Source organism: Ornithorhynchus anatinus, chromosome 11 (assembly GCF_004115215.2).
Source record: "Ornithorhynchus anatinus isolate Pmale09 chromosome 11, mOrnAna1.pri.v4, whole genome shotgun sequence".
NCBI classification, from domain to species: Eukaryota; Metazoa; Chordata; class Mammalia; order Monotremata; family Ornithorhynchidae; genus Ornithorhynchus; species Ornithorhynchus anatinus.
Window position 1 is genome coordinate 1,976,779 of NC_041738.1, and position 26,391 is coordinate 2,003,169.

General features: G+C 51.1%; 2 protein-coding genes across 2 annotated transcripts; both read left to right on the forward strand.

Moving 5' to 3' along the window:
* Positions 1-825: 825 nt before the first annotated feature.
* Positions 826-3,413, forward strand: LOC100092652 (interleukin-36 alpha-like). Its single transcript, XM_007656755.2, has 4 exons — positions 826-874; positions 1,469-1,594; positions 2,911-3,044; positions 3,210-3,413. The coding sequence occupies exons 1-4, from the start codon at positions 826-828 to the stop codon at positions 3,411-3,413; spliced, it is 513 nt and encodes a 170-aa protein (XP_007654945.2).
* A 14,581-nt stretch (positions 3,414-17,994) lies between these two features.
* On the forward strand, positions 17,995-24,696 carry LOC103165286 (interleukin-1 beta). Its single transcript, XM_007656760.2, has 7 exons — positions 17,995-18,070; positions 18,837-18,897; positions 20,170-20,221; positions 20,761-21,004; positions 22,016-22,195; positions 22,542-22,693; positions 24,107-24,696. The coding sequence occupies exons 1-7, from the start codon at positions 17,995-17,997 to the stop codon at positions 24,302-24,304; spliced, it is 963 nt and encodes a 320-aa protein (XP_007654950.1). The 3' UTR covers positions 24,305-24,696.
* Positions 24,697-26,391: the final 1,695 nt, after the last annotated feature.

The following is a 26,391-nucleotide window of genomic DNA, read 5'->3' on the forward strand; positions in this document are numbered from 1 at the left end:
GAAGTCCTTCTGGACCAGAGATTCAACCCCCAAATCCTCATTTTAGTAACACAGGCCTACATCCCACCCTACCCAGGACCTTTCCATCCCAGCATCCCAGACCAGTCCTCCCTGGCCCAGTTCCCACCCAGAGATTCATTCAGAGATCCCTGAAAGAACCTCTGTCACCAGGAAACACGTGGCCGTCCCACCCAAGCCCTGTGGAACCAGATCTACCTGCAGGTCCTGATGGTATAAAAGGGTGCAGGAGCCCAGGGAATTACTAAGAGGCTTCTGAAGCCACCACGCAGAGACTAGAGCCACGTAGGTGAGTTCAGGATCGATCGTCCACCCTTCTGAACCCACTCCCTATAGATAACCCTCACACACAGACATCCGCTAGGACTCAGCACTGACCTTGGAGGGGCTCGCAGAACCCAGCTCCTACTCTGGCCTGGGCCAGGGGAATCAGCTAGAAGAGACCCGTGCCTCAGCCCAGGGGTGTTTCCGCTGGGGACCAGTTCCTGCCAGGTGGGCAAAGGATGGGAGGGGCCAGTGGGGTCCAGATGGTACCCAGGGGCCCCTACTGCCAAGAGTCCTGTCTACCGCTTGCCCTTCGGGCAGCTCCATTTGGCCAGAGGACACTGAGAGGTCCCCAGTTTCCAGCTCCAACTGGCTGGGTGCCAGCGCCCTTTCTCATCACGCAGGGTCCGGGCCTCTGGCCCCCAGTCATGGAGGAGAGAACCCAGTGGACACTGGTCCCCATGTCGGTGAGGTGTCCCACAGCCAGCATGTTCTTTAACTGACTCTCCTCCCCATCTTTGCAGGACCTGAGCTGATTGCACCATGAACATCCAGGCCCACTCTCCTTCCTTGAACGACCCTAAAAAGCAACGTAAGAATCTCAGTCCATCAAGATAGGCCTTGACCCAAGCTGCAAGCAGGCTGTCCCAAGACGGGTTGTGTCTCTTAGCCGAGGGGGATTAGGGACTCAGATGCCTAGAATAGCCCAGGCCGATTCTACCGTGAATATCTGAAGGCTTGAATATCGGAGACCTGAGCTGCAGGGGTGGCTGCAGGAGTAGAGGGGGATACAGGTCCCTCTGATGTTCCTGGCTGGCTTCCCCAAGTCCAACTGGGGTGGGTCTCCCATCTGGCAATTCTCCCCCAGGACAGCCCCCTCCCCCGCCCACTCTTCCCATAGGACCATGGCCCAAGGGCATGGAGGGAACCACACGTCAGAGGACCCAGGCTGGCCCCCTGCCCCAGAGTCTCCACACCCTCCTGGGTGCCCATGTCTCCACTGAATCCACTGTAGGGAGTGGCTGAGCTGGGATAGTCCTAGGGGCTCCTTGGTACTGCCCACCTTGCCCGAACTCTATGTCCGCAGTCCTAGTTACCGTGCCCTATGGCTTAGTCAGTGCTCACGACTTGCCCCTCTGTGCCCAGACTGAGATTCCTTCCTTGGCTCCTGTGCTGTATCTTTCAGATATTCTTGACCTAGGTGATAAAAGCAAAATCTCCAACAAAACCATCTGTGACACAGCAGACAAGTACTGGATGCTGGTGGATAAGACCATCACCGCAGTCCCCAAATCCCCCAACACGAAACTAAGTGAGTCCCAAACTGCCCTGTTCCCAACTCATTTATGCCTCTTGGGAAAATGGGGGGTCGGGGGAGTGGGTGGTGGTGGAGGAGAGGGACTAAGGCTCTTCCATTGGCTGCTGCTGCACCTGATGTGGGCTTTCCATGTCACTGGCCATGGAAAACTACTCATTCTGGTGTCAAGGCCTGGGGCTTGTTGATAGAAAGCCTAAAGCCAGGGGAGGAGACTTGGCTTCCCACCCTGCATGGGCCGGACTTTGGGGAATTACCAGTCTCTGTCCGTATGTCACCTGATACTGTGGCTCGGTCTTGGGAGAAGTGGCATCCACGGTCACTTCACGGTCCCCACCCACCTCCGTCAGGGCTGTGGTTGTATGGGCTCTGGCTGTGGAGAAAAAGCGGGTGTCTGAGCAAGGGAGAGGGAGAAGCAGTCTGATGGAAAATGGGGAAGAACTGTGAGGGTCGCCTGCAGCTGCCTCTCAATCCATCAATCAATCAATGGTATTCATTGAACATGGACTGTGTACAGAGCACTGTGTTAAATGCTTGGGAAAATTCAGTTTAATGGAGTTGGTAGACCTAGTCCCTGACTACGAAGACCTTCGTAACAGATCTACCTCACCTTCCCACCCAAACCCTGGCCTCCACCTGACTTTCCAATCACTGTAGACAGCCCCACTATCCTCCCTATGTCACGAGCCCATAACTTTGGACTTATCCTCGAGTCATCTCTCTCGTTCTATCTCCTTGAGGAGCAAGGTCCTGGTCATTCAGAGAGAGGTCACAGGGGGTAGGCCAGTGCAGCTGACCCTCGCCGTACCCGCCCCATCACGCCCCAGGTGGTTTCTGACCTGCTGCATCTTTGGTTGTGAGAGGGCTCCCAGAGCTCCCACTTGCTGGTCCTAAACTTTCTGGACAGTCCGGTTTCAGCTGGTCTGTCCACTGTCTAGTATGGATGTGGCGCCGGATGATTTTATGTCCTGGGATTTTCTTGTAAGTGCCAGCTCACCCCTCCTTGCCTCCGGTCCTGCAGATGAGATGAGCCTCATGTGTCCACAGGCTCCTGGAAGGGAAATGCCAGGACTCTGGAGCAGGTGGGTCGGGTGGGCGGGACAAGAGATTTCCTCCACCGAATGCTCAAGTTTCTGTGAATTTCCACCTCACATGGATGTTTCATTCCTTTCCCTAACCTGGGTAAGGCAGTAATAGGACGTGTGTCTGTCATTTCCTGGTCAGCGAAGATGCACCTGGCATTCACCAGGATCGCCAAGGGCCGCCCCAGGGCACAGACACTGCACTGACACCATCTCCTGCTCCTTGTTCAGGCTCTTTCAAGTTAATGCCAAACAGACAATTGTCAAGTGGGGAGAAAAAGTCACCTGTTTACATAGGAATCGAGGATGGAAACCTGTGTTTGTGCTGTGAGGGGTCCGCGGACCAGCCCACGCTGCAGGTGGAGGTGAGTTTGGGGGATGGAGACTTGAACCCAGGATGGACCCACAGCGGCCCCCGAACTCCTGACCTCTTTCTGTCCCTGGACCCCCTGACTGCCCGGAGCTGCTGCCCGTCCAGGGCCCGCGGGTCTTCTTCCTCCTCTTCTCACACCTTTCCTCCCCTCCCTCAGGAAAAAGACATTCAGGACCTGTATAATAACGGGGACAAGACTATGCGCTTCAGCTTTTATCAGAACACAAGCGGGTCGAACACGTTCAACTTTGAATCGGCAGCTCACCCCGGCTGGTTCATCTGCACCTCCCCTCACCCCCAGGAGCCCGTTGGCCTGACAAACAAACTGGGAGAGACCTTTATCACGGACTTTCATTTCTGAGCCATAAAAAAGCCCAGCAGGAGAGTCCGGTGGGCCTGGGCCCGGTAGCCCCACCCAGAGACTTCCTAGCGACGGCCCCTCGGGTCCCAGGGCGGCAGACGAACACTCCGCTCCCTCCCAAGCAGCAGGGTCACCCTCAGCATTGAGTCTCGGTGGCTGTATAGGGAACCCACGGGCTCCCAAGTCAGCTCAGAGCCTCGAGGTCTCCAACCCCACCCCGTCCCCAAGCCATATGTAAGGTTTCTTCCGCCACCACCGGACTTGCCCTCCGTCGACAGCCCCAGCCCTCTCCTCTCGGTCCCTGTGCCATAGTCCCCGCTTGGAGAAGAGACAGCTCCAAGTTCCCGGTCTTGTCTGTCTCCATCCTCTCAACCGTACCCATTAAACTCAGCAGATTCCCAAGGAGATGTGTCAGTGGGGTCTGCGTTGCGCCTGTCACTAGGGCTGGGAGATGGGGGATGGTCTCAGCTCCTAGGGCATGAGGAAACGGTGGAGCCCCAAAGGAGGGGGAGATATTAGGAAGGGAGGACAGGACACTGAATGGGTGTCGGGACAGGTTTGCTCCTGCCCCTTCCTGGCTCCGCTCCCTTGGCAAAGCTTCCAGAGCGGGAACAGAGCTGGCTCTGCACTTGCTGCTTCCAGGGCGGCCATTTCGTCCAGCTTCCAGCTAGCCTGTCCCATCCGATATGGATACCACAGCTGATGCCTTTATATCTGGTGTTCTTATTTCCAGCACACAAACCCCCTCCGCTTTGGCTCCTGCAGTCGACTTACGCGGCTTGGTCACGGTGCCCTCATTCATAGGGATGTGGGAGGGCAACACAATGGCTCTGGAGCAAGTTGGAGTTGGGGTCCGGGAGTCCTCCCAGGGACCCGCGGTGGGTTTGGGCTAATGCAGACAGACTTCCCAAAAAGGGGTGCGTATTCATTCATTCGGTCATTTTTACGAGTGGCAGCGTGGCTCAGTGGAAAGAGCACGGGCTTCGGAGTCAGAGGTCATAGGTTCAAATCCCGGCTCAGCCACTTGTCAGCTGTGTGACTTTGGGTAAATCACTTAACTTCTCTGGGCCTCAGTTGCCCCATCTGTAAAATGGGGATTAAGACTGGGAGCCCCACGTGGGACAACCCAATCACCTTGTATCCTTCCCCGTGCTTAGAACAGTGCTTGGCACATAGTAAGCGCTTAACAAATGCTTTCATTATTATTATTATTATTAAGTGCTTACTGTGTGCAAAGCACTGTACTAAGCGCTTGGGAGAGTACAATATAACAATTAACAGACATATTCCCTGCTCACAATGAGCTCAAAGTCTAGAGGGGGAGACAGACATTAATATACACAAATAAACAGATTACAGGTATATACCTAAATGTCACGGGGCTGGAAGGAGGGCGAAGAATGAAAGGAGCAGGTCTGTCTGGTCGCCCAGACGGAGAAGTGAGTGGAAGAACAGAAGAGTAGAAGAGGACATCTTGGAGGAGCCTTCTTGTATAACATTTCTCTGCGTGCCGGGCGATTCCCAAGGGCCGTCAGAAATGCCTGGGTGTCTGATGTCTGCAGGGCCCGTCGCTGGCCACCCAGTGAGTTGCGGGATGGAATAGTAATAATAATAATAATTATGATGGCATTTGTTAAGTGCTTACTATGGAAAGATGAAGGATGCCAAGAGGAATGGCTAGCTGCCCCTTGCCACCTTGGAAATCACCTCTCTGCCTTTAGGGTGTAACTGCTGCAGGAGAGAGGTCAAGGGAGGTGGGAGACGAGGGCCACCGGCCCTCCTTGGCATGATGGTGTCAGGTAGGGCTACCGACCCCATTTTCTGTCTGCGAATGTGAACTGGGCCAAAGGATGCTTGCCCCCAAGTGACCCCCAAAGTCCCAGGGGTGCGGGTGGTGCCGACAACTCTGTGGTGTGGGAGCGATGGGCCCAGCAGAGGGCAGCGTGGGGCAGCGTGGGGCAGCCCACGGCTCCACCGAGGCAGGAGGCTGCTCCAGGCGAGCGGGCGGGCTCCGTGACTACCAGCCCGAGGTCTGGGAGGGGAGAAGACGAGAAGGTGAAAGAAGGTGGCGCAGGGAGGGCACAGAGCCAGCAGTGACAGGAGTCTGGGGGCGGTGACACCCAGAAGCGGATGAATGGAGGGAGGAAGAGCCAGTCGGGCTGGTAGAGCCGGGGAGAGAAGCAGGCCGGGAGCCAGCAGAGGCCAGGCAAGCAGGAAAGGAGGGAAAGTGCCGCCTCTCTCTAGCCCCAGGTAGGGACTGAGCATTTCCGTCAGCCCCTCTGGGAACCGCAGAGGCTCTGCTGATGGGCTCCTGCTAATAATAATAATAATTTTGGTATTTGTTAAGGGCTTGCAATGTGCAGAGCACTGTTTTAAGCACTGGGGTAGAAACAGGATAATCAGGTTGTCCTGGGTGAGGCTCACAGTCTTCATCCCCATTTTACAGATGAAGGAACTGAGGCACAGAGAAGTGACTTGCCCACAGTCACACAGCTGACAGGTGGCATAGCCGAGAATCGAACCCATGACCTCTGACTCCCAAGCCCGTGCTCCTTCCACTGAGCCTTGCTGCTCATAATAATAACTGTGGTGTTTGTTAAATGCTTACTGCGTGCCAGGCAACTGTACCAAATGTTAGGGTAGATACAGGCTAATCGGGTTGGATACGGTCCCTGTCCCTTATGGGGCTCACGGTCTTAATCCCCATTTCCTATATGTGGTACTTGAAGTACAGGTAAATGACTTGCCCAAGGTCACACAGCAGACAAGTGGCAGAGCCGGGATTAGAACCCAGGTCCTTCTGGCTCCCAGGCCCGTGGTCTATCCACTAGGCCACACTGCCCCAACCCTGGTCTTCTGGCACTGCAGATCGGGGGGGCCCCAGTTGTGGCGAGGGGACGGGAAAGGCTCTGACACGGTGGCTGCCTGTCCCGCTGTTCCCTGCAGCACCCACTCCGGGATTGATCATGAAACTTTAGGGCTTTGTTTTCCACCCAACTGTCCACTCTCTGTGGGGAAGGGGAAGCAGGAAGGGAGAGAGACGGGACCTTCCACCAAGCCATCGGAACTCCCAAAAGGGAACCTTAGGGCACGGTTGAAATCCCAGCTCTGCCTGCTGTGTCACCTTGGTTACGTCACTTCACTTCTCTGTGCCTCAGTTTCCTCATTTGTAAAAAGGGGATAAAATACCTATTCTCCCTCCTTCGTAGACTCTGAGCATTGAGTGGCACAGGGACTGTGCCAAATTAACTTATATCTATGCCATCTCTTTGTTCAGTGTTTGACAAATTTAATAATTATTATCAATCAATCAATGGTATTTCTGGAATGCTTACTGTGTGCAGAGCACACAGTGTGTGGAGAAGCAGCGTGGCTCAGTGGAAAGAGCACGGGCTTTGGAGTCAGGGCTCATGAGTTCGAATCCCAGCTTGGCCACTTGTCGGCTGTGTGACTGTGGGCAAGTCACTTAACTTCTCCGTGCCTCAGTTCCCTCATCTGTAAAATGGGGATTAAGACTGTGAGCCCCACGTGGGACAACCTGATTCCCCTATGTCTACCCCAGCGCTTAGAACAGTGCTTGGCACATAGTAAGCGCTTAACAAATACCAACATTATTATTATTATTATTATTATCACTGTACTAGATGCTTGATCAGGTACAATACAGTAGAATTGTTAGACATGATCTCTGCCCTCCAGGATCATAAATCTAGTCAGGGAAGACAGGGGAAGCAACAGAGAATAAGGATATGAGCTTAAATGGTGTGGGGCTGAGGGTAGGATTCATTCATTCATTCAATCCTATTCTTTGAGAGCTTAATGTGTGCGGACCACTGTACTAAGCACTTGGGAGAGTACAATGCAACAATAAATAGAAACATTCCCTGCCCACAACAAGCTTACAGTCTAGGATGAGTTTCAAAGAGCTAAAGTGCCTAAGAGATGCTGAAGGGAGGGCAGATAGGGTGGGAAAATGAGAGATTTGTCAGGGAAGATTTCTTGGATGAAATATGATCTTAGTAGGGCTTTGAAGGTGGGGAGAGTGGAAGTCTGTTTGATATGAAGTGAGAGGGAGTTCCAGTCCAGAGGGAGAATGTGAGTAATTAAGGAGCCTAGATTACTGCATAAACCTCCTTGCTGACCTCCCTGCCTCTATCTCTCTCCATTCCAGTCCATACTTCATTCTCTTCGCTGGATGATTTTTCTACAAAAATGTCCAGTCCATGTTTCCCCATTCCTCAACAATTAACCTTCTCATCAAACAAAAACTTTTTACCGTTGGCTTTAAACCCTCAATCCCCTTGCCCCCTCTGACCTCGCCTCACTACTCTCCTACAACAACCCAGCCCGCACACTTGGCTCCTAATGCCAACCTATTCACTGTACCTCGATCTCGCCTACCTCACCGCCGACCTCTTACCCTCGTCCCGCCTCTAGCCCGGAAAGCCCTCTATCGTCATATCCGACAGATGATCACTCTCCCCACTTTCCAAGCCTTATCGAAGCCCTTTCCCCACTAGGTCCTGGTTTCTTCTTTTCCCACTCCCTTCTGTCTCGCCCTTGCACTTTAATTTGCGCTATTTATTCCCTCCTCCCTCAGCCTCACAGCACTTATGTACATATCTGTAATTTCTTTATTTATATTAATGTCTATCTCCCACTAAACTAAGCTCATTGTGGACAGGGAACGTGACTACCAACTCTATTAAATTGTACTCTCCCAAGTGTATAGTACCGTGCTCTGCACACAGTAAGTACTTAATAAATGACTGATTGATTGATGTGAACAAGGGGTTGGCAGCAAGACAGGAGAGATAGAGGTACAATGAGTAGGCTGGCGTTTGAGGATGGCGTTTCAGGAGCAAAGTGTACAGGCTGGTTTATAGAAAGAGATTAGTAGGGTCAGGTAATAATAATAATAATAACGTTGGTATTTGTTAAGCACTTACTATGTCCAGAGCACCGTTCTAAGCGCTGGGGGAGATACAGGGTAATCAGGTTGTCCCAGTGAGGCTCACAGTCTTCATCCCCATTTTCCAGATGAGGTAACTGAGGCACAGAGAAGTGAAGTGACTTGCCCACAGTCACACAGCTGACAAGTGGCAGAGCTGGGATTCGAACCCATGACCTCTGACTCCCAAGCCCGGGCTCTTTCCGCTGAGCCACGCTGCCTCTCTAAGGTAGGAAGGGAGGAGCTGACTGAAGCCTGAAAGTTGATAGAAAAGGGTTTCTCTGTGATGTGGAGAGGGATCATCATTACCATCATCATTATCATTATTAGTATTATGTCCACATGGGACCACCCTACCACTTTCCACCCTCTCCCCACTGTTGCCGGACAACTCTAGTAACTATGTGACCCCCACTCGGGGGGACCCATGGGAGCCAACTCTGGGCTGTCTGTGGGAAACTTGCACTGATTTCACCCCTGAGGAGAAGCAGTCTGGGTGGGGTCTCCACCAGATCCCCCAGCGTGGCTCAGTGGAAAGAACCCGGGCTTGGGAGTCAGAGGTCATGGGTTCGAATTCAGGCTCCGCCACTTGTCAGCTGGGTGACTGTGGGCAAGTCACTTAACTTCTCTGGGCCTCAGTTCCCTCATCTGTAAAATGGGAATTAACTGTGAGCCTCATGGGGGACAACTTGATTCCCTGTATCTACCTCAGCGCTTAAAACAGTGCCCTGCACTGCCATGTGCCCTGCACATAGTAAGCACTTAACAAATACCAGCATTATTATTATTGCCCCCCCACCCACGGTTTTCCTCTTCTCCACCAGAAGGATCCTAAACCCTGTCCATCCATCTGCACTTCTCTGGAAGCTGCTTCAATTCTCTATGCTCCAGGTTTTCTCAAAAGGGCCAAGAGTCCCTGGGGGCCTTTGGAGAGGAGGGGTACATGGGGAGTGGGGTTCTGCAGTCTCACCCACTGAGGTCTTACGACCTCCCTTCCTAGTCCCTGCAACCTCTCTGCTTCCTCTTTTTCTAGCTTCCCTGCCGGCTTTTGAACCAGTATTCTCTTCTCTGATCCCCCTGGGCCACACAAGGGAAAGAGAGACTTGCTCTAGGGAGCTGGCTGGGGGTGGTGGTGGGGAGGTCGAGGGATCGCCAGGGCAGGCCATGTGCTGGAAAAGTTGCAGAGCTGCTGCCCTAAGGAGAGGGATATGGTCTGTGACTCAGTTTTCCTTTGTCAAAGGCAAGGGAGAGAAGGTGGAGCTTAGGGATGCAACATCTAGAAGGGATCAGTGAGAGTTGGTCAGGACAGGGGTTGTTTCTGACCTGATTATCTCTTATCTGCCCCAGCACTAGGTACAGTGCTTGGCCCCTAGTAAGCGCTTAACAAATATCATTATCGTCATCATCACCAAGGGGCTGGACGTTGGGCCTGGGGTCCGGACAGAAGGCCTGCCAGGGTCAGCATCGCCAGTGGCCTGCTTGCCCAAGTCTGGAAGCCCGAGACCCTTCCCTGTGGTCCTGGGATGGCACACCAAGGGCATTTCACTCTCGGAATCGCCCGTCACTCTTCAAAGCGTCACGGACCACAAACCACATCCGTTGCGCTCCCATCCTCCACTTCCCAGAGACGGGGCAGATTCTGTCCCTCCGTGGGCCTGCCTAGGGGGGCTGAAGTCAGGGATGCTGCCTCATTCTCCAGGGGAGGATTTCCACTGGGGAATCACTTGGCCTTGGGAGAGGAATTGAGAGCCCTCTGAGCCCATTTATCTGTCCCTGTGAGCCAGGCAGTGGCCATGGGCCACTGACCAATTGATCGATCACCAGCATTTACTGAGCACCTGTTGAGGGCGGAGCGCTGAACTGAGAACATAGGAAAGGTCAATAGAGTGAGTGGTTACAATCTGTGACTTGAATCAATCAACCCATCAATCACTGGTATTTACTATGTGCTTACTGTGTGCAGAGCACTGTAGTAAGCACTTGGGAAAGTACACTACAATAGAGTGGGAAGACACAATCCATCCCTTTAGATTGTGAGTTCACTGTGGGCAGTGAATGTATCTGTTGCTGTATTTTACTCTCCCAAGTGTTTAGTACAGTGCCTTGCACACAGTACGTGCTCAATAAATACAAGTGAATGGATGAATGAATGCCCACAGGGATCTTATAGTCAGCGGAGCAGATGGACGTTAAAATAAATTATGGAGAGGGGAACTAGTAGGCTATAAGGATGGGTACATAAGTGCTGTGGAAATGCAGTGAGTATCAAAGTGCCTAAGGAACCCACAGCCAAATATATAAGTAATACAGAGGAGAGGGTAGATTATTATTACTATTATTACATTTCTTAAGTGCTTCCTATGTGTCAAACACTAAAACAATATTCTAAGTGCTGAGGTAGGTACAAGTCAATCAGTTCTGACATTAGTCCCTGTCCCACGTGGGGCACCCGGTCTAAAGGGGAGGGAGAACAGGTATCAAGTTAAACAGGAATTAAACTCCTTGCCAATGGCTTTAAAGCACTCAACCACCTTGCCCCTTCCTACCCTACCTCTTTGACTTCCTACTACCACCCAACCCACCAACTTTGCTTCTCTAATTCCAACCTACTCTCTGTACTTCGATCTCATCTAGCTCGCCGCCACCTCCTCACCCACATCCTGCCTCTGACCTGGAACTCCCTCCCACTTTATATCCGACAGACTATCTCTCTCCCCATCTTCAGAGCCTTATCAAAAGCACATCTCCTCCAAGAGGGTTTCCCGACTAAACCCTCATTTCCTCTTCTCCCACTCCTTTCTGCGTCACCCTCGAGCTTGGTTTTGCACACTTTACTCACCCTACCTTCATTCCCCACAACATTTATGTCCATATCTGTAATTAATTTATTTATATTAATGTCTATCTCCCCCTCTAGACTATAAGATCATGGTGAACAGGGAATGTGTCTATCAACTCTACTATATTATACTCTCCCAAGCTCTTAGTATAACGTTCTGATGTACACATCTGTTGGTTTCTACAATTCTGCTGTCAGTCCAATGGACTGAAGCCAACTAAGAAGATCTGGGTCATGATCCTGGTTCTTTCTTTGGGGTTATGTCATCCCCAGAAAAATTTTCTCACCGAAGAACCACCTATGAAGTTCAGCGAGGTCAGGTCCAATGGGAGTCCTGAAAAACAGCCAGTGGATGGCAGAGACCCTAGCAACTACTGAGGCTCAACTCTCAGTCCTGACAAGAGAGATGAATGGAAAACTACGCATTGTGTTCTTTTGCCTAGCGCTATTTTCACAGACCTAAGTAAGAGCGGTATCTGCTGTTCATCAGCATACGTACAAACGATAACCACAAAACTCAGGAATTCTCGTCTATCTCATCGCCAACCTCTTGCCCCCATCCTGCCTCTGGCCTGGAATGTCCTCCCTCTTCGTATCCGACAATTATTCTTCCCACTTTCAAAGCCTTTTTGAAGGCACATCTCCTCCAGGAGGCCTTCCCTGACTAAGTTCTCCTTTCCTCTTCTCCCATTCCCTTTTGTGTCACCAGAACTTGTCCCTTTTACTCATCTCCCCACCCAGCCTCACAGCACCTACATTTACATCTGTAATATATTTATATTAATGCCTGACTCCCCCTCTAGACTGTAAGCTCACTGTGGGCAGGGAATGTGTCTGCTTATCGTTATATTGTTCTCTCTCAAATGCTTAGTACAGTGCTCTGTACACAGTAAGAGCTCAATAAATGACTGCATGAATAAATGAATGATTGAAAGGAATTAAAATAAACAAGACACAAATAAATGAACAGGTATACATGAGGGTGAACGTGCCTGATGGGATGGTCTGAACAATGAAGGAGAGACTCACTGGGGTTGACTCGGGTAGGAGGAGCCTTTTTCCGATGGCCCTGGGGTGGTCCGGGGGACTAAAGGGGGAAGGGAGTTCCAGGCGGGGTAAAGGATGTGAGCAACGGGTTGCATACGGAACAGTGGAGGCCTATGTGCAGTGAGGAGGTGAGTCTGTATGGAGTGAGAGAGAGAGTGGACAAGGTATGGGGAATTCAGTTGGTAGAGCTTTGAAGCTACTAGTCTGGAGTCGCTGTTTGATGCAGATGGGCAGTCGGGTGGCTAGTGGATAGGACACGGGCTTGGGAGTCGGACGACTTGGTTCTTATCCCAGCTCCACCACTTGACTGCTGTGTGGGCTTGCACGAAGGCAGAGGTGTGTTGGACTAAAGCCATATATGTTCCCAGCACTATCCTGGGCACTTGGGGAGCAGGTGGTGAAAGTATAGGATTTGATCCCCGCCCTCGAAGACCTTACAGTTTACTAGAGGAGTTAAGCTGACATGAATTCCCGAAGATATCACAGTTTCAAGAGTGTGAGAGTCGACGAAACTAGCAAGAACAAGCGGACACATCTGCCATTTGACCGATCAGTGAACCAACAAACCTATTTATTGAGTTTGTTATTGCCCAGTAGGTGCCTAGGATTGTACTGAGCCCTTGGGGGAGTGGACCAGAAGCACGGCACAGCATTGTTGCCTTCAAGGAACTTACAGTCTAATAATGAAGGCGACAGATAGGCAAAAGAGATTTTCACCTAGGTGGGAGCTGGAAGTAGAACAAGGACCTAACAGGAAGTCATACGAATGGATCAGTGTAGGTAAATACATAATGCTTATAGTATTTGTTAAGCACTTACTATGTGCCAAGAACAGTACTAAGAGCTGGGGTACATATGAGGTAATCAGGGCCCACATAGGGCTCACAGTCCAAGTAGGAGGGAGAACAGGTATCAAATCCCCATTGTGCAGATGAGGGAACAGATGAGGCAAAGAAAAGTTAAGTGACTTGTCCAAGGTCACAGCAGATACGTGGCAGAGCAGGGATTAGAACCCAGCTCCTCTGACTCCCAGGCCCAGGCTCTTTCCACTAGGCCACACTGCTACGATAGCACAAAAGGACAGAGGAGAAGCTGAACCAGGTCCTGAAATTTCCACAAGCAAAGCAAAGAACTGGAGTAGTCACCGGTAAACTGGGATTTCCCCAAGAGGATATATGCGCTCGGAGGGCAGGGGAGTGGACAGTGAGAGACAGGCTCTGGACTCTCCCAGTGAAACCCCAGCCAGGTTCCTCCTGGTGGCCCAGCACTTTCTGGCGTGATGACACTTCCTGTGTGGCCCTTCTGAGCCCCAGGCACTGACCAGCGATTTCCACTGGCTCACAGGAGCTGACGCCGGACATCAGAGCCAGGGACCGGAGACCCGGCCCCCTTCCCCTGGGCTGAGACAGGCCAGATTCACCCATTATGCAATTGGCCTGTCTTGCACGTTATGTGGTTTCACTTCTTGAAAAGGCCATGAGATGGGACCAGGCCGTAGGCCCCAACTCCAAGGCCAGCCGGAAATGGTTGCTGGAGGCGAATTGCCTCCTTCTGGGACAGTCCCCTTCCTTGGAAGGAAGACGCACATAGTGGGCGAACAGGGATACTAAAGCATAAGGAGGATTGGTGAGTCACCCCGATCCAGTGACAGAGCCAGGATATGCTCTCAGAAGTCCCAAGGCTTCCCCACCTGGCCATGATGCATCCTTGTTGGGTGAGTTTTCCTCCACCAGGCTGGTAGCCTCATTAAGTTCCAAAGATCTCAGAAAAAGGGACCAGAAAAGAAGTCATTAATGGGTCGGTCTCATGGTCCATCCAACCCGGGACTCAACTTGGAGGGACAGTGTGCTGGGTACCCTCCTGAAAATCCCGGAAATCCTGGGAGCCAGAAGGATCTAGGTTCTGATCTCGGCTCTGCCACTTGTTTGCTGTGTGACCGTGGGCAAGTCACTTAATTTCTCTGTGCCTCAGTTACCTCATCTGTAAAATGTATATTAAGACTGTGAGCTCCATGTGGGACAGGGACTGGGTCCAACTTGTATCTACCCCAGGGCTTAGAATGGTGCCTGACACATAGTAAGCACTTAAAAAGTACCCATCATAATTATTATTATTATTGTTAGGGATAGACCATCCAACACCCCGAATTCTCCCCTTTCCATCCTTGATGCTTAACAAACACCTTAAAAAAAACAAATGAGAAAAACAAACACCAAGAGAACCATGAGAGCTCCAAAAAACCATTCTAGTTTAGGATCTTGGTAAGAACGTGATCCAGCTGGAGGAGAGAGGAGGGCAACCAAGACAATCAAGAGGATGGAAAAGCTTCCATATAGGAAGAGACAGAAACAGAACTCTTTCCTCCGGTAAAACGGAGGCTGAGAGGGGACGCAACTGAGGCTTACCGAGGGTGGGTGGGGTGAGCACTGATTGTCGCTCAACAAATCCCCCTCATGCGGAAAGGGGGCACCTATGCAAGACTGAAGGGGGTGGGGGATTTCAAACAAATAAAAGGAACTCTTCTTGACCCAGGGGGTGGTTGTGGATGAATACTGATTGGACTATGACATGGACGAGCAGTCTTTATTGGGTTATTAGAAGGGAAGTTGGAATGTTAGTCAGTCTAGCCCTAACAGTGAGGGCGGATGAAATTACACGATTCTTCCAGAAATCTGGAGGTCCCTATCTGAACTGGACTTCTGAGTTAGAGGGATGGAGGTGGGATTGACCTCATGGATTTGTTGCACTTAACTATCCCCCTGTAGACTGGATGTTCTTTGTAGGCAGGGATCAGGTCTCCCCACTCTATTATACTGTACTTTTCTAAGGGCTCTGGATGGTGCTCTGCAAATAGAAAACTCTCAACAAATACCGTTGATTGACTGATTAGCTCCCTCCCTCCAAATTCACGTGCAATGCAGTTCTGCCATTAAATGTGTTTTCTTTCTGCAGTTTGGATAAGGCACCATTGAGAAACTAGGGCACATTCTTCTCACAATGCCCATCTGTCTGTAACCCACAACCTGATACTAAGAGATGTGGTGACCGAAAGGTTCTCTCGAGGCTGAAGAAGCAAGCGTGGCCTAGTGGCAACAGCACAGGCTTGGGAGTCACAGGACATGGGTTCTAATCCCAGCTCCGCCACCTGTATGCTGTGCGGCCTTGGGCAAGTCACTTAACTTCTCTGTGCCTCAGTCACCTCATCTGTAAAATGGGGATTAAGACTGTGAGCCCCACATGGGACAACCTGATTGATTACCTTGTATATATCCCAGCGCTTAAACAGTTCTTGGCATGTAGTAAGCGCTTAACAAATATCCTAATTATTATTATTACTATTACTGTATGCTTCTTGTGGGCAGGGAAAGTGTCTACCAACTCTGTTGTTCTCTCCCAAAGCTTAATTCAAAGCTCTGCACACAGAAAGTGCTCAGTAAATACCATTGATTGATTGACTGATTGGAAGAAATGTGAGGTGTTTTTCAGGGCGCAATTTTTCCTTAACACTTAGGTTCTTCGAGAATGGTCACTGCATTATGGGAGACCTGCCAATACATCCCCAACCCTGCTCAGCTTCAAGCGGGGAGGGGCTACTCTGGCAAGAAGAATTCCTTTCACTTGTCAATCAATAGCATTTATTGAGCTCCTCCTGAGAGCAGAGCAATGTACCAAATGCTGGGGAGAATTCAAGAGAGCCAGGAGACACGCCCTCAGGGAACTGACAAACTGGTAGGAGAGGCAAGCACCCAAATAAATTATAGAGAGGAGGAAGTAATAGAGTATAAAGACATGTAAATTCATTCTCTGGAGGGAATGCTTAGGTGGTGTGGATGTACTCAGGTTTTAATTAGCGGCTGGAAGAGTCAAGGTGAGCGAATAGAAATCATTAGGGAAAGGCTTCCTGGCAGTGCAATTTTAAAAGGGGTTTTAAGATAGGGAGAGCAGTAGTCTATCGGATAAAAAGTGGAAGGATAAAAAAACAAGACCTCTAGACTGTAAGCTCGTTGTGGACAGGGAATATGTCTGTTTATTGTTATTTTATACTCTCCTAAGTGCTTAGTACTGTGCTCTGCACCAAATAAGTCCTCAGGAAATACAATAATGTTGGTATTTGTTAAGCGCTTACTATGTGCTGAGCACTGTTCTAAGCGCTGGGGTAGACACAGGGGAATCAGGTTGTCCCACGTGGGGCTCACAGTCTTCATCTCCATTTTACAGATGAGGTAACTGAGGCACCGAGAAGTGAAGTGACTTGCCCACAGTCACACAGCTGGCAAGTGGCCGAGCCGGGATTCGAACCCATGACCTCTGACTCCAAAGCCCGTGCTCTTTCCACTGAGCCACGCTGCTTCTCTATTCAATCTAAATATGAATGAATGAATGAATGAATGAATGAATGAATGAGCGAGGGGTCGGAGGTAGGAACAAAGAGATGGCATAAAGTAGAAAGGCTCTCATTCGGCTCTCCATCTCCTATTTTCGCCCACAAGCTCACTCTGCCGTCACATCATACAGACCACCACTCTCCCTGCCTTCAAAGTCATCCTTAAATCCCATCTCTTCCAAGGGACCTTCCCTGACTCAGCGCTCATTTCCGCTACCTGCTCTCCCTTCTGCTGCATCGCCCATGCATTGGATACCCTTTAAGCACTTGATTTTCACCTGACTTGCAGTCCCACAGCACTTATTTACATATCCTGGTACCACGACACTTCTCCATCTGTATTTATTTCAATGCCTTTCACCTTCTTGTCCTGTCCTGCCCCAGCTGTTTAGTTCAGTCCTCTGCCATCAGTCAGTGCTCAATAAATACCTTTGATTGGTTAATTGATTGAATGAATGGATGAATGAATAGTGTTTACTGAGCACTAAGGAGTGCTCACTGAGTGCAAAATTCTATACTGGGGGCTTGGGAAAGTACAAAAGAAATGAAAGACGTTTCCTGCCCACAGGGAACTTAAACTCTAATGGAATCCTGATGGGAAACCCAAGGATACTGCTATTTCCTGAGGGAGAACGAGAAGCAACTGGAGTTTTTGCTCAGATGTCTCAAAAACAGAGAGTTCTGCTTTAGTTTAGGGTAATCTGATGGACCAGAAGCCCACAGAGGGAAGGAGGCAATCTCTAAAACCACATATACCTTCAGGGATAACTTTGACACAAATGACACTAGAAGGAAGGGAGAAGCTGAGGAAGGGCCAGGAACGGTAGGAAACACATCCCAAATCCCCATAGCCTCAACCAGGCTGTTCCGTGTGCTGAAAAAATAATCGCTTAGGAAACAGCACAGGCCTGGGAGTCAGAGGACCTGGGTTCTAGTCCTGGCTCCACCACTTGTCTGCTGTGTGACCTTGGGCAAGACACTTAACTTATCTGTACCTCGGTTTCCACATCTGTTAAATAGGGATTTACTGCCTGTCTTCCCTCTTACTTAAATGGTGAACTCCATGTGGATCAGGGGCAGGGATGGTCCTGATTATATCTACCCCAGCACCTTAAAACAGTGCTTAATACATGGTAAGCGCTAACAAATACCATAACAATAGTTATAAAAATAATAACGGAATGATCTCTCTTCCCTGCTGCAATCTTTTTCATGGATGGGAAGATTGAAGAGAACCCCAAGGCCATTTTGTATCACCAAATACGCCCCAAAATTTTCCATTTCTCTTTTTATTCTTATGCAATCGCTTGAGCAAAGGGGATTTTTTTTTCCTCTTCTTCCTCTTTCAATCTCCATAAGAATGCCAGCCTACGGGGAACAAGACAGTTCCAGAGAGGTGGAGGAGACAGACGACAAGAAAACTAAGAGACAACCAGGTACTGATTTCGCTAACTCTTCATTAACTCATTGGGATGGTTATGGGTTCACTGTGTTCAACTGTATCCTAGATGATTGAATTCAAATGACAGAAATGGGAGAGATCTCATTACTGGAAGGGCTTTCTGAGCAGCAGAGTAATGAACTGATTTGTAATTGCAGTTTGTAATTATGGTATTTGTTAAGCACTAACTAGGTGAAAAGCACTGTTCTAAGTGCTGGGGTAGATACATGTTCAGTAGATTGGGCACAGTCCCTGTCCAATATGGGGCTCACAGTCTAACAAGGAGAGAGAACAGGTATTGAATCTCCATTTTACATTTGAGGAAACTGAGGGACAGAGAAGTTAAGTGATTTGCCCAAGGTCATACAGCAGGCAAGTGGCAGAGCCAGGATTAGAACTCAGGTCCTCTGACTCCCAGGCCCGTGCTCCTTCCACTAGGTCACGCCGCTTCACGAAATAGATCTCTATCTCTGCGTCCTCTCTACTCCGATTGGTGTTTTTCAAAGCAACTGCAATTTTTCTTGGCTTGTGGTTTTTGAGGACGGGCTTGCTATTTGCCCAGTGCTTCAGACTGATGCAGCCTAAATCCTGAGCTAAGCTAAGGTTGGTTCCATCTCTCTGGGCTCAGCTGCTCAGTACCCTGGTACCAGCACAGTAACTGAATAGCAGATGGCACCACCAAACCCACCCAGGCCCTGGGCCGAGCGTTTGTGGGAGTGCTGATTGATTGAGACTCCTTTTTCTTTTCTCCTCCTGTCCAGGTTTGGAATCAACCATGGCCAGAGTACCAGACCAGTCCAGGGACCTGATGGAGTGCTACAGGTAAGCAGAGGCTAATTCGGCAGGGAGATTTGGGCGAGTGATTTCCCCCAGATAATCAATCAATCAATCAATGGTGCTTACTATGTGCAGAGCACTGTACTAAGTGCTTAGGAGCAAAGAGGGAACGATAACAAGAGTAACAATAATAAGAGGAAGAATTTATTAAGCTCTTACTATTTAACTTGGCACAGCAGGGGAGAAACAGATTAATCAGAGCAAAACCAATTCCTTTTCTACTCGGGGACCATAATCTAAGAAGTTTGGGGAGCCGGGATTTTATCCATAGTTTACAGAAGAAAACACTGAAGCCCAGATAGGCCAATTTAGTAGTTTAGTGGAAAAGCTAGGATTAGAACCTAGGTATTAAAAATAGTAGTTAGTAGCTGCTTAATGTGTGCAGGGCACTGTACTGAACACTGGAAGGGAATACACAGGTGGGAATTAGACACAGTCCCTGTCTATCATGGAACCCACAAAGAGATTATCTAAAATGTTTTAGATCTGAGAGACATTATTATTAGTGTTATTATTTTTTTACTTAGCATTTACTATGTGCCAAGCACTCTCCTAATTAGCTAGGCTAGACCCAAGATAATCAGCCAGATGCAGTCCCTGTCCCACATGAGCTCACAGGCTAAGGGGGAGGAAGAACAGGTACTTAATCCCCATTTTACAGATTAGAAAACTGAGCTCTGAGAAGTTAGATGACTTGTCCAAGATCACAGACCAGGCAAGTAGTGGAGCTGGGATTAGAACCCAGATCTCCTACCTCCCAATCTCTCAGGTGCCCTTCCAGGAAGGGCCCCCGGGCACGTGAAAGGAAGGAGGAACTGGGATTGTGTGGGCATCTTTCAAAGCGGAGAAATGAGGAAGGGGGGTGGGGCTCCCACACACATAGGTTTTCTTCTCCGCTATCCTTGGGTTCCCGGGAAAGAAGGGAAATTCTGGTGACACTACCGGCAAGATGTCAAATCTAGCCAGAGTTAGAGGGTTGGCTTCTGGCCTCCTGCAAGTCAGTGGGCCTGAGTACCACTCCAGCTGGCCCTGGGCTGGCACGGGACAGCCATGAGGCTCTCTGCAGGCAGGGCAAGGCTGTGGCTTCTTTCTGCGAGCATGGAGGTGGGCACCTCTGCCCACTCTGTCCACTTGGTCTACAGGGCTCCGGGAGGGTGGGGGTGCCGCTGACAGCCTCACTAGACTCAGTTGGGTGATAAAGGCCTTTCCCGGGGCTTTGGGAGCTCTATCTGAAAGATTGCCTGTGGCTTTTTACAGTGGAGATGGAGAAGACCAGTTCTATGAAGTCGACGGTCCCAGTCAAATAAAGGTGAGAGCCTACGCTGAGATCCGCTTCCCAGGTGGTGGGGGATTTGATATCCTGGGCAGGAACTAACCGGTGGAAGACCGGTCTCCGCTCGGGGGAGAGAGCTGGGGCTCCTCATTCAGGCGTTTGCATAAAGGAGGGGGAGGATGAGAGGTACTGAGTAAGGGGCAGTGGGGAATGAGCGACACCCCGTTGAGGGGCATCTTTCCAGGAGAGAGGCTTTCAGGCACTGCAAGCAGCTGCCGCCTTCTCCTAACAACCCCCCCGAACCTTACGAGGTGGCTGGGCGCAAAGCGGCCCATCCAGATCCGAGAAACTCAGTGCGGCTGATCTCTGGGCGGTAGGGAGGGGTCCATGAAGACAAATCTGGGTAGATGAAGCTGAGAACCCACTAGGCTGTAAGCTCCTGGAGGGTAGGGATCATGTCTGTTTACTCTTTGGAACTCTCCCAAGTGACTAGTACAGTGTGCTGCACCGAGGAGTTGCTCAGTAAATGCTATTGATTGACCCTTAAATCCCAACTTCCTTTGTTCCCTGCCCAGAGTGGTTTCCAGGACCTGAAGGCAAGGACATGCCAAGAGACAAGAATCCATAAGGAGGACAAATGCTCACCATGCCAGATGGGCATCGAGCTGAAGGTCACAGAACTCCCCTCCAGCCACGGCTTCCGCAAGGCGGTGGTCCTCGTTGTCGCCGTGGAGAGGATAAAGAGACAGGCGGTGTCCTACAACACGTCCTTTATGGACAGGGACCTGATGGACATCTTCACCTCTATCTTCAAGGAAGGTGGGTATAGGAGACCCTGGACCCAACTACTAACCCGGGAGCAGTCCCTTCCAGGGTTGTCCACCTGGTCACACACTCCAGTGCTCTTGGAATCTCAGTTCCTAGAAAGTCCCACTCCCGCGTAGGCGGAGAGTGCCAGAAGGAGAGAGGGAGGGAGGCTCTGTGGTTTTATTCTTTACCAAAGTTGGTGTCTGGAGTCCATCCTGCTGAGTCAGTGACTCGGGGGGCGGATGGGGAGGAAAGGAGAGGTTTCTGTTCTGCAACTAGCTCAGTCTGCCTTGAGGGAGGGAGGGCCATCTCCTAAGCGGACATTCTCGCCTGTAATTTGATGTTCCCAAGGGTCATTTTCCTTTTTATAAAAGGGCATGGGGGCAGGGCGTTCTGTGTTAGCATCACCCTGCTGTGCCCCTTCCAGCAATGCCCGTCAGGACCCAGGGTGCCAAAGGCTTAGGGCCACCTTTCCCTAATCCCGGCTCTGCCTCTTGTCTGCTGTGTGACCATGGGCAAGTCACTTCTCTCTGCCTCGGTTTCCTCATCTGTAAAATGGAGACTGAAACCGTGAGCCCCATGTGGGACGGGGACTGTGTCCAACCCGATTTGCTTGTATCCACTCGACGCTTAGTACAGCGCCTGGCGCATAGTAAGTGCTCAACAAATACCATAATAATAATTATTATCATTACCCACTAAACACTTTGATACTCACCCCACCCACGGCCCCAGATCCTTACACTCTGTCGCTTCCCCTATCTGAAATTTATTTTAATGTCCGTCTGTCACACTAGACTGTAAACTCCTTGAGGACAGGGATCAAGAGTACAAGTGCATTGTTCTCTCCCAAGCGCACACAGTAAGCTCTCAGTAGAAAGCCCTGATTGACGGACCGATCCGTGAGCCGACGCCACAGCCTCCACTCGGGCGCCCAGGGGTTCCAGGTCGGACTTCAACGAGGCCCGCTTGGGAAGTGAGTCCTGAAGGCTGCTTCATATCTCGGTGTGTTCTTCCCTTCAGAACCCATCTCCTGTTCGACGTGGGAACAGACCTTGGTGACCGACTCACTCTACCACTACTTGAGATGCCAGGAGGTCACCATCTGGGATGAGGAGCACAAGAGCTTCACCCTGAACACCATGGCTAATCCCTGCGAGCTGAGAGCGCTGCACCTCATAGGTGCTAACGCTACCCAAGAAGGTGAATGGAGCCACTGCCTGCCCCACCTCCACACCCCCCCAACTCTCTCACACACACACACATACCCACCCACCCCCTCCCTGGCTAGGACTCCCCAGGTCAGGCGAAGTAGGAGCTCAAGGTAATTTCCCAAAGTCCCCTCTGCTAACCCTAACCCTAATCCCTCTGAACCCCCTCTGCCCACTGATGAGGGCTGAAATGGGCCGCAGGGGTCATTTTCGGGCTGCCAGGAGCCCTTGAGGTGTGGGGGATTGGGTGGTGGCCATTTTGGATTGCTCCTTGGAGTTCTGTTCTCTCCCGGATGCTCTCTCTCCTCACCCTCTCCCTCCTTTCCTCTCTTCTCCAGTGAAGTTAAACATGAACTTCTACTACAAGACAGAGCGCCTGGCAGGTCCCACAGTGAAGCAGCCCGTGACTTTGGGGATCAAGGGGGGAAACCCAGGGAACCTGTACCTGTCTTGTGTGAAGAAAGGCGGCAAGCCCACTCTGCAGCTGGAGGTGAGTCCCTCTCCCAAATCCTCTTGTCTTCTGGGGAGAGAGCCCTTCTGCCTTCGTGGTCTGGGGCCTTAAGGTTCCCAAATGTGAGTGTCCGCATATATTGCCTATGCGCCAACTCCAGGGGGTCACGGAGGCCTCAGCCCCTCAAGCCCAGCCGGCTTGCTCCCTCTCCTCCTCCCAAAGGCCCACCTTGAACTCTACAGTTGACAGGTTGACCTCCGGGCTTAGATAACACAAATCTGCACAATTAGATCTCCAGTCTCTAACTCCAAAACTTCAAAACAAAATGCAATGACTTTGCAAAGCCCAAAGCTCCTGGGGCCACGGGGGAGAGGTTAGCAGCCCAGCCTCTCCCTTCCTTCCGCCCCGACTGTGTCACCCTCCCCAGTCAGCCGGGCCGGGGTTGAGTCCCTTGACCCACGAACTTTCTTGGACCTGCCTGGCTGGGGAGAGGAGGAAGAGGAGGAGGAAAGGAAAGCAGTTGGGAATTAACCTGAGAATGGTAGCTGTCTAGGATCCCTGAGTAATCAGCCTCCGGGGAGACCTTTTCTAGGCTGGTCTCCTGGCTCTGTGTAAATCACAGGCTGGGGAAGAGCCCTTCCCGACTGCCCAGGGAGTGGAGACCCAACGTGGTCTAGTGGGAAAGCCTAGATGTAAGAATTGGTAGAGCAGGATCTGAGACCCAGATCTGTCACTACAGAGGTCAGTGCTGACCCTCACAGATACCGGATGCCCTGAGGCCCCCGGGATAAAAATACATGCAACACTTGTCAGACGTCCATCTGAGTCTGTCCAAACCTAGGGTGTATTTCCGGAGGGAATCTCCTCCTCCCTCCACCTGCTCCGGAGTCTCTGCGTTCATCCCCGCAGCTCCCTGTGGACCCAGCCGTCATTTTGAGCCCAGAACTCGATGGCAGGAGCCACGGCCCAGGGAGGCCGAGCGCTTAAAAAACAAAACCTGGATAAGAAGGTGGACAGAGGACAGACATTGTCTGGCAAAAAACTGGACAACTGGCCACACTCTCCACCTCTGGCCTGCTGTGTGACCTTGGGCAAGTCACTTCCACCTTTCAGGGCCTCAGTTCCCTCATCTGAATATGGGGCAGCAACTGCCTCGCCTCACAGGGACACTGTGGGAAAACATTAAGACGCGTATTAGTGCTAATAATGACAGACTACATTGAGAGACTGAGTGTGACACACTGTGCTATGTGTTGGGAAAGTCCAACAGTAGCAAGGGCACGAAAAAGCTCTAGGTGAAAGCAAGGTGTTACCACCAACGACTACCCCCAGTCCTGCTCTCGCCCCCTAGTTCCTCTCCAGTTCACGTGGGGGGGTCTTTATCAGTCGGACTTCTTGAGCCCCCACAGAAGGCAGTCTTTTCACGGTTCGGGTTGTCCGTTCTGGTCGCAGGTGGTCAACAAGAGCGACCTTTTGGGGAAGAATCAGGAGCGCTTCATCTTCAATAAGTCCACCGAGGGGACGTCCACCACCTTCGAATCGGCCGCCTACCCCGACTGGTACATCAGCACCTCCCGGGAGGAGGACGAGCCAGTCTTCCTGGGGGCCAGCAAGGGGGAGGAGGCCATCACCAATTTCTTCCTGCACTAGATCCGAACCCGAATCAGCAACTACTGGTTTCCAGCCGAACGTCTGTATGTACCACGTACACCATAGGGGGCGGTACCTTAGTTAGAGGGGAGATGAGGAGGTTCCCTGAGCTCATGTCATACATGCGGCTCGTGTCGAAGCCCCATTTATTTATTTATTTATTTAATTTGCTGAAGGAGGAGACCTCCTGGAACCCCCGGTGTGGGGGAGCGAGGACCCGGCGCCCCGGAGGTGCCCCTTGATGTTATTTTTTTTCTAACTTATTGCAACTAATTTAATATTCTTTGTATATAACGCCTTTCTTAAAGTGGAGGCTACTGATATGAAATTGGGGACTCAGCTGTGCTGTTGTTGGTTTAATGCATCACTAATAAACTTTGGCTCAAAACGGATTCCTCTGTCTAGACGTTGCCTCGTTGGTGCCCACACCCCCTCCCCGAGCCCACGACCCGCTTCCGTCCCAGGTCCCGGGTCCAATCCTGACTCGGCCTGGGGCTGAGATGGGTGTCCTCGGGTCGAAACTGGTTATTCTAACTGGTGGGCAGGTGCGGGACCCGCGTGGGATCCCGAAGTCGCTTCCATCCAGGGTGGGTGGAGGAGGGAGGGAGAAGTCTCCCCGCCCATGCAGTGTTTGATTCCCACTCCTCCTGAATCCTGCTCCTTATGGCTCCTTGGATCCTTCTCCGGGCCCTGGGCTGACTCTCCTGGGCTTCCCCAGGAGTTAGTAACAGAAGTCTTTCCGAGTGTTATGTGCTGAATTTCAGGGTCCCTACATGGCCAGGGGCAAACTCATCAAGTTCTTTCCATCACCCTCATTTTAGCCAATGGGCAGTCTGCTTCTCCCTCAAAACAAAATACACACACACGTACACACATTCACATATGTATACACACTCACGTGTGCACATGCTCACAGCTGCTTTCTGCGATGCAACATGAGCCTGAAGAGCAGGGCCACCCCTTACCGGTCCCAGAGGTTCCCTCAGTCTGGTGGCTCCTCTCCCTCCCTCTGTCCACCCTGGGGGGTCTTAACCCAAGCCCACCACCTGGGTACACCCGTTCTGGCCAATGTGGCCACCCCCAAACCCTAACATAAAACTTGAATCTCCTGTTGAGATCGACAGACCAGCCTCACAACTACGGTACTTGTTAAACGCTATATGCCAGGCGCCGTACTAAGTGCTGGAGTGGACACAAACAAATTGGGATGGACACAGTCCCTGTCCCCCATGGGGCTCACATCTGAGATTCCGGGCCTAAGAACTTGCGTGGAGGGATTGTTTCTGGGGCCTATGATTTGTGTGGCCATCATTCACCCTCTCTTGTCTCTGTCCATCATATTCCTGCCAGGGCAAAGGGTGCCACCAGCAAATAGGAAGAGCGAATAGGAAGAGCATATAACCAAGGACTTTCAGCCACGACTTTTTCCCATTTAGGACCCACGGGCGGCCAGAGAGATCGTAGCCTCATGCTGACCCTGTGCTGAAGCACCATGACCCAGCCGGCACTGTCCATAGACAGCTACCGCTGCCTTCCCCGCCGGTGTTACCTAGCTATTTTTCCTGCTGTGTCTGACCACCTTGGGGAATGCCTCAGGCAGTTGTCTGGTCAGAAACCAGTCATCGCGAAGGCCCAGACACAGCAGGCTTGGGTCGAGAAGCTAGGTCTCTTCATTTCTGGAACTGGGCCCTTTCCTCTGGACCCTGGCCTAATCGTACCCTCAGCCTGAACCCTGGCCAAGCCAGCATATCAGGGGATTGGAGCCACCGGCAGTTGGTGCCAGGGGGAAAGTGGGTTGGGCCATTGAGAACCACAGAAGCAAGATGATCAGGAGCAGAGAGTGATTCAAGGTTGTTCTTCAGTCCCCTCTGAAGCCTGCTCTCTCCCCTCTCCATTTTGGGAACCATTTTAAGCAGTTTTCTCCAACTACGTGGTCGAGACTGCCAGAATCTATGCTAAGATACCGATACTGCACTGTCACTGAATCACTGGCTTGGATGTGCATCTGTAAAGTTTACAGTTGAGAAAAGACCCCTTGTTGATCTCACCTCTGGTTTTAAGTAACTTGAGAGTTGCTTAAAGGCAAA

What these genes read in the sequence shown, in the direction of transcription:
- LOC103165286 (XM_007656760.2), top strand. Translation starts at nt 17,995, where the DNA reads ATGCCAGCCTACGGGGAACAAGACAGTTCCAGAGAGGTGGAGGAGACA. An exon ending in TGCTAACGCTACCCAAGAAG is followed by an intron (nt 22,196 to 22,541) that starts GTGAATGGAGCC and finishes TCTCTTCTCCAG; the next exon opens with TGAAGTTAAACATGAACTTC. An exon ending in AGCCCACTCTGCAGCTGGAG is followed by an intron (nt 22,694 to 24,106) that starts GTGAGTCCCTCT and finishes TTCTGGTCGCAG; the next exon opens with GTGGTCAACAAGAGCGACCT.
- LOC100092652 (XM_007656755.2), top strand. Translation starts at nt 826, where the DNA reads ATGAACATCCAGGCCCACTCTCCTTCCTTGAACGACCCTAAAAAGCAA. An exon ending in GAACGACCCTAAAAAGCAAC is followed by an intron (nt 875 to 1,468) that starts GTAAGAATCTCA and finishes TGTATCTTTCAG; the next exon opens with ATATTCTTGACCTAGGTGAT. An exon ending in ATCCCCCAACACGAAACTAA is followed by an intron (nt 1,595 to 2,910) that starts GTGAGTCCCAAA and finishes CTCCTTGTTCAG; the next exon opens with GCTCTTTCAAGTTAATGCCA.